Consider the following 12,320-nt stretch of genomic DNA (forward strand, 5'->3'; position numbering starts at 1 on the left):
GGATAGAGGGGGAAGGACATATAGCAATTCAGTCATAACATAACATTAGAAAGTAATCAAGAAATTCTCGGCAAAGAATACATTAATAGAAAAGAGTTATATGTATTAAAGGGATGGCGGATCGAAAAACAGAAATGTGAAGGTCCACCATAACTGTGAATTGTAAAGTTGATTGATAAATAAATATCAAATTATCAAATTTCATGTAAAATGCTAATGCCAAATGTTGAATGCATGTAATCTAAAGAGTGTTTTATCAACCTAGTCGTCCACTTTGGCTTTCTATTACTTATACAGCTCTTGAATGAAATTTCACAATAACAAAGCGATTTTTGTATCACTCCATACCTAAGATTATGATTTGTTTTTGTCTCCCTCTTACCTGGGCTAATAACGTATTTTCTCGCATATAACTCACCATTTCATATATCTCCCACTCTATTTTCTCATTGTGAAAATACAGGAAAAAAATCCCCGCATATATCTCGCATTAATTTCTGATGTCCATATAAATAAATACGATCATAGTAATTTTAAGTTTGAATTCCCGCATGATGCAGTAAGAGTGAGACAAATTAATATTAATGGTAAACACACTCCACTCATTCAGCACTGTTTCCCGTGTGATTTCATTGTTAATTTTGGCATTCGTTATTAGCATTGCTGGTTTCATCAGTCTAGTGGCAGTGCTTACTTTCGTCTGGAGTGATTTCCTCTTTTTTATGTGATTTGTTTTGTGCATCTGTAAGTTATGAAGAAACATGCAAGTTGTACAGCTGGCTTTAAACTTCAGTTATACGATATATTTACTTTATTTTTATTTTAGTAGGTTATTTTACGATGCTTTATCAACATCTAGGTTATTTAGCGTCTGAATGATATGAAGGTGATAATGCTGGTGAAATGAGTCCGGGGTCCTGCACCGAAAGTTACCCAGCATTTGCTCATGTTGGGTTGAGGGAAAACCCTGGAAAAAACCTCAACCAGGTAACTTGCCCCGACCGGGAATCGAATCCAGGCCACCTGGTTTTGCGGCCAGACGCGCTAACCGTTACTCTGCAGGTGTGGACTATACGATATACAAAAGAACACAGCGATCGAGCTGTTGATTATGAATTTAATGTGAAAGAATGTAGTATTTGCTACTGGTGATGTAAACAGAAACATGCGCTAGAAAACATAAATCACGAAAAGAATTTAGGGAGCCGAAAAGCAAAAAGTTCCCTGAATTGGAAGACGAGCTTCTTTGCTATGTGATAAGAGTTATGGCTTCAGTGTCTTGCACGAGATTCTACATTTGAGAACTATCAAAGAAGCAGAGCATTAGCTGTGAAAGTGAGCCGGGGTTGGATCTACAGATTCACGAAATGGAAGGGAACTGTATCTGTAACGGCAAAAATTGTACTACCATAGCCAAACATTGGAATCAAATGACGTCACTTTGTACAACTCTCTGTATTTACTCAAAAAGAGGAATATATTATGCAATATATGTGCACTCTTGCTCAAGTAGCTGTAGAAATTTCTCAAACTTTTACAGATACAGACGTGGACAAATCATTAACAAAATTGACGATTTTTATGATAATTCCATTTACAAAATTTGACTTTTCAATTTAGACTACAGTTGAAAATTTTGCATATTTCTATAATTACAGTAGATATAAATATGCAAAAATGTAAGCTATTCTAAACTGAAGAGTCAAATTTTGTAAAATATATATAATAAAATCTTCAATTTTGCTAATAATTTGTAAATATGCAAAAATGTCAACTGCAGTTTAAAGTGAAGAGTCAAACGCTGTAAAAATATATATAATATAAATATTCAGTTTTGCTAATAATTTGGACATATCCAAAATGTCACCTGTAGTCCAAATTGAAGAGTCGAATTTTGTAAAAAAATATACAAAAAAATCTTCACTTTTGCTAATAATTTGTAAATATGCAAAAATATCAATTGTAGTCTAAATTGAAGAGTCAAATTTTGTGAAAATATACAATACAAATCTTCAATTTTTCTAATAATTTGGAAATACGCAAAGATGTCAACTGTAGTCTAAATTGAAGAATCATATTTTGTAAAAATATATAATAAAAATCTCCAATTTTGCTAATAATTTGTCCACGTCTGTATATGCATGTATGATGACCTCATCAAGGATATCCTTATTTCTCTGCAGAAGATCCGGAAGTTCTGTAATCATTCTCTGTAGTTCTGTAATCCCACCATTACTTTGCACAGCTGTAGCCTTATCTATCAGTGACTGTGGTAATGAGTTTCCTGACGTATCTTCTAAGGCTGCTGGAAGATTAAGCGAAGCCAAGACACTGAAAGAAATAAAGACAGTTTATATTACAAACTTGCCATGCATTCCATGGTCTGCCATAAGACAAAGTATACTGATCAATTATTATATAAAATATGATAATTGAATTTAAATGTGATTGCAATTAGATATCAAACACTAGAGATAACAAAAGATTTAGAAGAAAAACATCCTAAAAATTTAAATACATTGATGTGTTAATTAAGTTGCACTTTGGTACAGATGCGTCCTTAAGATGGAGAGTGACCCCTTCAAGGCAGCTAAATCAACTGTTCAATCAACTCTTTGCACCTTTAGGAAGCACTGAATTGCAAGTGGGATTGTACATGGCTAACAAGAAAGACAGACTTCAGCACAAATGAGAGTCACATGGTTATCATGGTCTAGTCATGGCCATCTTGACAATTGCCTAATATAAATACTTCTAAAAACAAAGGAATTTCTATATTAAACTCATGTTAACTGTACATTTATATATATATATTTTTTAATAATAAATTAAAATTTAATAACAGCGATTAATATCAATTATGTACTTGAGATTAAATATACATGATATAACATACACCCTTTCGTCATCACGAATTGTCTACCAGTCTTCGTGTTCAGACAACTGCATCAGTCTCCTCTACCAACACCACAATAAATAATCAATCCCACTCTCACTTTTATATATAAACTGTTCAATGTTGGCCATGTTATGACTAAGAATGTGATGTCATGCCATAGCCTGTCTTTCTCGTTAGCCACGGGGATTGTACCTCTTGCACAATTCTGATATTAATTTTTAAATCTTTATATGTCATTCTATATGACTGAATAGTTATATTTTGTTGTTAACCCGAGGTTTATAAATTCAAATTCCGCTGATAAAAATGGATTCTGGGGCTATAAGGAACAGCAAAAGTTTCTTTGAAAAAGAAATACAATTATTTGTTGCAGATTTACAGATTGTATGAGAATTGTTCCTGAATGAGAGAACTCATGGCCAAATTTACAGCCCATTTGTTGCTGACATCAATATTCAACTCTGCTAATCATCATCCTATCACTGAAAGCATTACTGATGTCCCCACCTTAGAAATGGAAATTTTTGCACCATTCAGGAAGGTCTAGGTAGAAAGCATTATAAATCTAAAAATGTACTAGGTATTTTTTTCTTTTTGGTTTCATTAATACTGTAGCTTTTGGAGATATACTGCATTCCATTTCCCTACTATCTTTACTTTTATAAATCTTCCTTATTAAAAACTGTGTGGCAGGAAAACCCCACTGGATGTACATCACTGGACATACTCAAATTAAGCTGGGAAGATCAAGTTCGCTAGTATCTAGATTGCATAGAAGGAACTGTAGATGAGGCACATGACAGAAGAGAATGGAGGTAGCTTGTGAATGAGACCACAATCTATTGAGGTTTGAACTGCCACAGAAGTAAGTAATTTATAAGAATTGTTTCTTTCTCGATTCCTTAAATACTTTCCTAGTTAGGATTTTTTCATGGGCCATACATCTCAGAACACAGGGCTCCTACCTTTATTTCTTTTTCTAGGAAAGCCATTCTTAGAGTTTTATTGCTCCTTAAAAGCCCTTCACCCTCAACTGGATTTTAACTTACAAATTTCGGATCCAATAAGTTTGTTAATCACTAATCACAATAATAATTCGATGAAAGAGTAATGGAATGGAGAAAAATTCTCTCCGGCACCGGGACTTGAACCTGGGTTTTCAGCTCTACATGCTGATGCTTTATCCACTAAGCCATACCGGATACCCATCTGGTGTCGGATAGAATCGTCTCAGTTTAAGTTCCAACTCTTGGGTTCCCTCTAGTGACCGCCCTCTGCACTACGTCATAGATATTCTATGAACATAAGACTGAAGTCCATACATGTGCTGAGGTGCACTCGTTATGAGTGACTAGTTGGCCGGGATCTGACAGAATATCTGCATGGAAATATATGTACTTCGGTACATTAAATATATATGATATGCATAAATCACTTCATGATTTAAGACGGCGCTTATTCCGTCGGATCCCGGCCAACTAGTCACTCATAACGAGTGCACCTCAGCACATGTGTGGACTTCAGTCCTACGTTCATAGACTATCTATAACGTAGTGCAGAGGGCGGCCACTAGAGGGAACCCAAGAGTTGGAACTTAAACTGAGACGATTCTGTCCGACACCGGGATGGGTATCCGGTGTGGCTTAGTGGATAAAGCATCAGCACATAGAGCTGAAAACCCAGGTTCAAATCCCAGTGCCGGAGAGAATTTTACTCCGTTCCATTACTCTTTCATCGTATGATGACGCAGAATATCTGCATGGAAATATCATATGTACTTCGGTACATTAAATATATACAATAATAATTACTAAAAATGAACTTACATTGCTCAGAGAATCCATAGATGATATCCTAATACAGTAATAACTTATATCTAAATTGACTCATATTGCAATTCGCAGGTGCTTGTGTAAAGAGGGTTAAGTCAAATTGTAAGATATGTAAACTTCTCTCCTTTGGTACTGAACAAAACACCTTTTACACAATATATGGAGCACTGCAACTGCATCATCGATGGAAAAATGACATAACCCCTTTAACACAAGAAAGAAGTAATTGTGTAGGCTGTACTTATCCCATTATATCCCATTCATACTTAACCCCCTTCACACGAGCACCTGTGAATTACAAAATTGCATGTACAGTAGAACCTCAATTATCCATTATAATGGAGAGGAAGAGGCTGACAGTTCACTGAAAATGAAGAATAAACCATTTTACTTAGATTACTATAGTTTAATGTTACTTTGCAAAAGTATTTTTTTATATTAAGAACTGATGAGTAATTTTAAAAAAAGTCTGTCACTTTCCTTTGTACTTTGGCAGCATTTAGATTTGTAATGATGTTAATTTTTTGTTTTCTCAAGTGAAAAATATTCGGGTAAATAGTATCTTCTTCCTGCTCTAGAAAATGCAGCAACAAATCAGCCGATTCCAAGGCATAGTACACAAAAGCAGTCCTAGTTAATCTACTGGATATTAAGAAATTTAAGAAAAGAAATTGAAGATTATTATATTGAGAACTACTTTTACAGAATCTACGTAAATATTATAGAATCTCCTCTAATATTAAATGTTAATAACAGTGGCAGGTCGTGATTTTTTAAACGTATGTGCTACTACAACAACAACAACAACAAGAATAGTAGTAGTAGTAGTAGTAGTAGTAATAATAATAATAATAATAATAATAATAATAATAATAATAATAATAGCACTCATCCTAATAACTAAAATTAAAGTTCATTCTCCTTCCTTTTGGCGAACATGTCTATCACCTTAGTATTAAAAAATATTAAGCTTATGTTTTATTTAACGATGCTCGCAACTGCCGAGGTTATATCAGCGTCGCAGGTGTGCCGGAATTTTGTCCCACATGAGTTCTTTTACATGCCCGTAAATCTACTAACATGAGCCTGTCGCTCTACTAACATGCCATCGACCTGGATATATGTCTAATTTTATGAACTAGAAGAATTGAAAACGATGGCTAAAAACCACATTTCTAATAGAAAAAATAAATGTTTCATATTTAAATACATTTTTGATGAATGAAGTTTTAGGTACTAAATACATAAGTTGGCTATTCTGTTCTGGCTACTCTTTGGTGAGCACAGAAGGGACAGCAGTTTGATGAGGTTTTCGGTGCTTGCGGGGAAGTGAGAAGGGTAACTGAAGCACGCACATTTCTCCATGTCGACATCTTTCCTGTGCTTAGCACATCGCGCACTACAATGGAGGGTGAATGTTGAAACGCGTCAAGGCAAACGATTCAAATTCTTTAACAATACAGAATGGAAACATGCGGTAACTATTTAAATTAAACAGATATTTTTGAGGTTTTTAAAACAAAGCATATTTTTCTCTCTTATTTTTATTATGTGCTGTAGCACATGAGCACATAAGTACCGGCCGCCCCTGGTTAATAATTATTTTTATAGAAGTTCTAATGTCTATAAATTCGTGTCCACTAATTAAAGCACCAAATTTATTATATAATAAATACTTATAAAAAAAAAAAACAAATTAACATGAAATTGGAGATCAAAATAACATTTAAGGGTTACCTCTAAAATTATTATATAAATGTTTTTAATTACAGTGATAACAATGGTTTTAATTTAATTTTTTTAATTGGTAGTCCGAGACTTTTTCAATTTTCACAGAATAGCAAAATAGCATGGTATGGTATGGTGGTCTCCACCATAAATCCAAACATCAGTATCTCGGTTAACTTGTATTTGGTTTCATAGTAATCCAATATAAACCCATAAATGCTTCTCTTCTCGTTGTTCACTTTCTCAGTACTACAAAACAAACACTGAGTCAGTATTGAACAAATTGTAAAAGAGCAGAGCTTTCATCCATGAGGTGAAGAATAAAGCAAATTGTAGTATAATTCGCACTCTTGCCAACTAAGACTGGCTGTTCTGTAATGAATCAGAGTCTGTTTAGTTCGAAATAGAGAATACCTTTCATTACTTTCATAAATTAACTTGTACGTCTGAAATAACTTTCTGTTATACGAAAAAGCATTAATTGTAATCTACATACTAGGTTCAAAAAGTTCCCGGAATTTGCTAGCATCATAGAAACAACGTACCTTAAACACTATTCTACAGCATTCCCTTCAAAATAGTTGCCTTCCGCAACAACACACTTTTGCCAACGCGTGTAGAGTTCCTGGAAGCAGGCCTGGAAGCCATTTTGTGAAACCCGTCTTAGTGCTCTCGTCGCGTTTGCGATAACCTCTTCAGCATTGAATCTCCGTCCTTTCAGATGACTTTTCAGACGGGGAAACAGAAAGTAATCAGGTGGTGAGAGATCAGGAGAGTATGGTGGGTGATCCAAAGCAGTTATGTTGTGCCTGGCAAGAAAATTCTTTACAATAATTGCGCGATGAGCAGGTGCATTGTCATGCATAAGGAACCACTTTTCTGGACGTTTCCTTCTCACTGCGTCCCAAAGGCGACGGAGGGTTTTTACGTACAATTCTTTCGTTACAGTACGACCTTCTGGAATGAACTCATGGTGCATGAGACCCTGAGAGTCGAAGAAAACTTCCAACATAACTTTGCTTTAAGTGTGCTTAAATGCGACAGGCTCATGTCAGTAGATTTACTGGCATGTAAAAGAACTCCTGCGGGACAAAATTCCGGCACATCCTGCGATGCTGATATAACCTCTGCAGTTGCGAGCGTCGTTAAATAAAACATAACATTTAAAATAACTTTGCCTTTGGAAGTGTCCCTAGGAAATTTTTGCTTCCGAGGAGATGTTTTCGATTTCCACTCAGATGACTGTCGTTTAGGGACTGGGTCGTACAAGTAGCACCAGTTTCATTTTGTTTAAGAAATCACCATCTTCATCAGCCATACTGATCATGTCCCCAGCAAAACACAGAACTTGATGTTTGTACTTTGCTCTGTGGACATAATTACAAAATGCGACGAACAAACAAAACACTATGATAAACAATTGCCTACAACTCAAAACCAATAATTGCCATTATCAACAAACTTTAAGGAAATGACATCATGAATGTTACCAACAAAACAAATGTATAATATCCCTTGTTATATATTAATACGAAAAATGGTAGTAAAATTCCGGGAACTTTTTGAACCTAGTAGTATACTGTTTCGTGAACTACATGATTTTGAATATTGGTAGTACGCTATTTTGTCTCGGTTCTTAACATATCATGTTGCATCATTAACCAGAGTATACACCATGCACCTTCTAATTTATGTACTGTGATGACAGAGCGAATCACGTTCAGTATTTTAGCGGCATACTATGTTTGTACTGCAGTGTTTATTGACAATAGGTTTTTACATAGAGAGCTTGGTTTTTATATTTGGTTTGCTTATTAAGAAGAAAAAAAACAAAACAAATAAATCACAAAACAGATAACCAAGGGATGAAAAATCGAGGTTCTATTGTGACTCGTAATTGTATACCTTTAAAAATTAAATATTTTTTGCAAGAATGAACATTACAACTGCCTGATGACATACCTATTAAGAAACTGTGTGCTCTCTCTAAGTTTCGTGATTTCTGAATTTACTATTTCATTCTTCCTGACATCATAAGCTGCCATGGCTTGATGTACAGTCACTGGCACCAATTCATCAAATAAGTCTGTAAATACAGGGAACACATATAAGAGCAATATATTTAAGAATTAACCTTTCTTTCTTCTACAACTTTTTAACTTTCCACCAAGAAACATGCAAGAATTCTGTATGATGCAATGACTGCTATTTGTAAACAAATTCTAAGTTATAAATTAGATATTCAGAATCTGCTGGCTCTTTTACATATCTAAGTTTACAGATTTTATTTTTAAGGTAATATAGATGGATTTTCAGTTTGTCAGTGGAAGGAAAAGAGAAAAATGTTTATGCTCGACCATGCCAAAATGTAGTAATTATACACCTGGTAGCAGCCCTTTAATGGACCTCATTAAAGTACACCTATTCATTAAAGTTCAGGTGTTCTACCAATCAGAAAACACCATTGTAGCAATATGAAAGTGCAAGTATCGATTATTCTCAGATATGCAATCGAAAGACAACTAGCGAAACGTCACGGAGGCTGCAAATCCAATACTGTCACAGAAGGTTATGTTCTGTTACTATAATAATTAGCGTTAATTGTAAATAATATTCAAATAAATTCAATTTGTCATCTCGTTTTTCAATGTCTAAATCAATTTCAAGGGTATATCAAGATTAACGTTTATTTTACTCTCTTGATTATATCAAGGTCAATGACATTTGTTTCTCGGAAAAAATCAATACTTTCGCGTTAGCGCACATTTCACAATTTACGAGATATTGCACAAGGTCAGTTCCTCTCCCCAGTCAGATAAGAATAACATGAATACTTATGAATAATTTCAAGTTAGAAATATGGTCGAGCATAAAAAGTCGTATAAAACCTGCCTATAATGGTAATTAAGACGCTCGTATGAAAATTATAAAACTCGCACTCGTTTCATAAACATACTCGCGTCTTAATTACTACCATTATAGGCTCGTTGCATAATGTACTAAATTAGTTTAATTTAAGTTTATTATTTCACGTCTGAACAACATTAAAAAGGCTAACAGATTTTTAGAAATGTATCTAAATTTTTTCATCTTTTCATTAACTAATCTTTAAGACATAATTTCTTACCTTTGAAATTCTGACTCAGTCTTTCTGGAACTGGCAAAGACTTGGCTAGCATTGCTTTGCCAACAGGAGTTAAATTCTTCACATCTGGAATTCTTTCATGATAAATGAAGTCATTGTCTTTCTTCGCTTCAGTCAGATTTCTCTGCACTTTATTTGCATAGTCTTGAAAGTATGACGGTTTTCCTGATCTTTGTTGTGCAGCTTTGAACAATTCTGAGGCATGCTATAAGAAAAGTTAAGCTATTTTGATGTGTTTTCATTTCATTTATGAACTTATGTTATTGATTCTATGCACTTAATGAAGTTATGAACTAAAATATGACTAATGTCTGAACAATTTTAAGAAAGAACTTCGTGTCCAAAGAAGAATAAAAAACAGGCCATAAAATACAAATTGACTTGTAACATATGCTCAGTAAAACTACTTGAGAAGTGTAGCAGTATGACTTGAAACATCATGGAATGTTTTCGAATAGAAATACTGCATATAGGGAGGTTTAGTTATAAAACTAATAATCAACTGTGATATCATAACAAGTTTACATATTCCAATACTGAAACAATTGTCTTTAGAGACAATTAATATTAGGTACCCTCCACAAAACTGGCTTCATTTATACACTGAAGGAGCCTTGATCTCCAGAGAACAAGGTGCCGGTGCAGGTGTTACGTGCTGTCTCTTCTCACTTTATAGATCTCTTGGATATGGAACAACAAGTTTTGATGGTGAAATCATTGCAATAAGTGAAAGTCTCAGGAATCTTCTATGCCACATCAATAAATTTAAGAATGCAGTTATATTGTCAGACTCCAAAGTAGCTATTCTATCAATCGTCTCTAAACACACACCTTCATCTCAAACAGCAGAAATAACTAAAATGCTCTCTCAATTGATATCACTCAATAAAAGAATTGTATTCCAATGGATACCATCCCATTGTGGAATCCTGGGAAACGAGAATGCGGATGCTTTAGCAAAGAAGGGCAGCACTGCTACTTACAGACCTGTTACTAAATCTATGTATTACTTTGTAAAAAGATTTATTAAATCTACATACTTAGACTTCAACAAACAAAATTTGATAACACAATCCCAAGGGAAAAAATGGAACTCTCTGCATCAAAATCCACAGTTAATTCCCGATTTACCACGAAAATCGTCTATAGCTGCATTTAGATTGGCAACAGGCCATGATTGTTTGGCCAAACACCTGCATAGAATTGGAATATATCAATCCCCTAACTGTCCATTGTGCAACTCAAACCAAGAAATGAATTCGGAACACCTCAAAATCTGTGCTTCAGTGGCTAACCATGATAATATCTTTGAAAAATATTGGAGAGCAAGAGGTCAAATGACTTTATTGTCAAACGCCTGGCATTAGAAAACAACAACAACATATTCCAATCCTCTAATCACCACAAGCCCTTTCTTGTTTTTTACTAGGTTATTTAACAATGATGTATCAATTACTGGGTTATTATTTAGCATCGATGGAATTGGTGATATGGAGATGGTATTTGGTGAGATGAGGCCGAGGATTCAGCATAAATAATATGACATTCGTTTGTTATTATTTGTCACGACTACAAATGTAATAGTTATTTATGATATGACTATAGTATAATTTCATATTACAATACAAGATTGGAAAGTTGTCAAACAAGGCTGCAGGTCGAGTTTGATAACCAGTCGAGTATTGTAATATGAAATTACAATAAGATAAGTACTGTATATATCATACGACGTTTTATCCACTTTGATAATAATTTAATTTTTTTATAAAAGTAATAATTGAATCAGTCGGAGCTAAAAGGAATTAAGTCACTTTTGGCAGCTTTTCAGGAGAAGCAAAAAATATTCCACTAATAACACAAATATTATATTTTTACGTTATAGAAGACAAAAGAATATTTAAAAGTCTTAGTTCCTTCTTCCACCGTTCGATGCGCATGACATCAGTTGTTCAAATTGTTGCATAACCAAAAACTTCATATTTTGACTTAATTCCTTTTAGCTCCGACCGATTCAATTGTATTATTTTTTAATTGGGTTATTTTACGATGCTGTATCAACATCTCAAGTTATTTAGCATCTGAATGAAATGGTGATAATGGCGGTGAAATAAGTCTCGAGTCCAGCACCGAAAGTTATCCAGCATTCGCTTGTATTGGGTTGAGGGAAAAAACCTCAACCAGATAACTTTCCCTGACCGGGATTCGAACCCGGACCACCTGGTTTCGCAGTCAGACACACTGACAAGTATGGAATTTATTAGTTTTGAACATGTCTTTTGTGGAGAGGTGATTGTATTATCGTTAGTTTCTTCCTGCAAGAGGTGATTCTTTTATGTTTGTTTTATTATTTTTGAACACAATAGGTTTTTACAAATCAAGATTTCAGGTATAACTCCCTGTAAAGTTGATTTGAATAATTTCAAGGGAAAAATTGTTCCGGTGCCGGGTAACGAACCCGGGACCTTTGGTTTAACGTACCAACGCGTTATCACTGAGCTACCCGGGAACTCTAACCGACACCGATCCAATTTTTCCCTCTATATCCACAGACCTCAAAGTGGGCTGACAACCGTCAAGCAACCAACTTCGAGTGCACACTAACTCCGTGTGACTTAAATTGTGGTTTTCTGTTAACGAACAGTGACGTGTATTATGCAAATCAAGATTTCAGGTATAACTCCCTGTAAAGTTGATTTGAATAATTTCGAGGGAAAAA

The 12,320-nt window shown here is 34.6% G+C and overlaps 1 protein-coding gene across 2 annotated transcripts in view; it reads right to left on the reverse strand.

Moving 5' to 3' along the window:
* Window positions 1-12,320, reverse strand: part of ALiX (programmed cell death 6-interacting protein-like protein AliX) — a 31,458-nt gene that overhangs the window by 11,915 nt on the left and 7,223 nt on the right. For both annotated transcript variants that reach the window (XM_069819124.1, XM_069819123.1), the window contains exons 7-9: window positions 9,587-9,809; window positions 8,422-8,545; window positions 2,154-2,331 (exon numbers count right to left, since the gene is read on the reverse strand). In XM_069819124.1, the coding sequence (XP_069675225.1) occupies window positions 2,154-2,331; window positions 8,422-8,545; window positions 9,587-9,809 (525 nt within the window). The remainder of the gene's footprint in view (window positions 1-2,153; window positions 2,332-8,421; window positions 8,546-9,586; window positions 9,810-12,320) is intronic.

Source organism: Periplaneta americana, chromosome 2 (assembly GCF_040183065.1).
Source record: "Periplaneta americana isolate PAMFEO1 chromosome 2, P.americana_PAMFEO1_priV1, whole genome shotgun sequence".
Lineage (NCBI taxonomy): Eukaryota > Metazoa > Arthropoda > Insecta > Blattodea > Blattidae > Periplaneta > Periplaneta americana.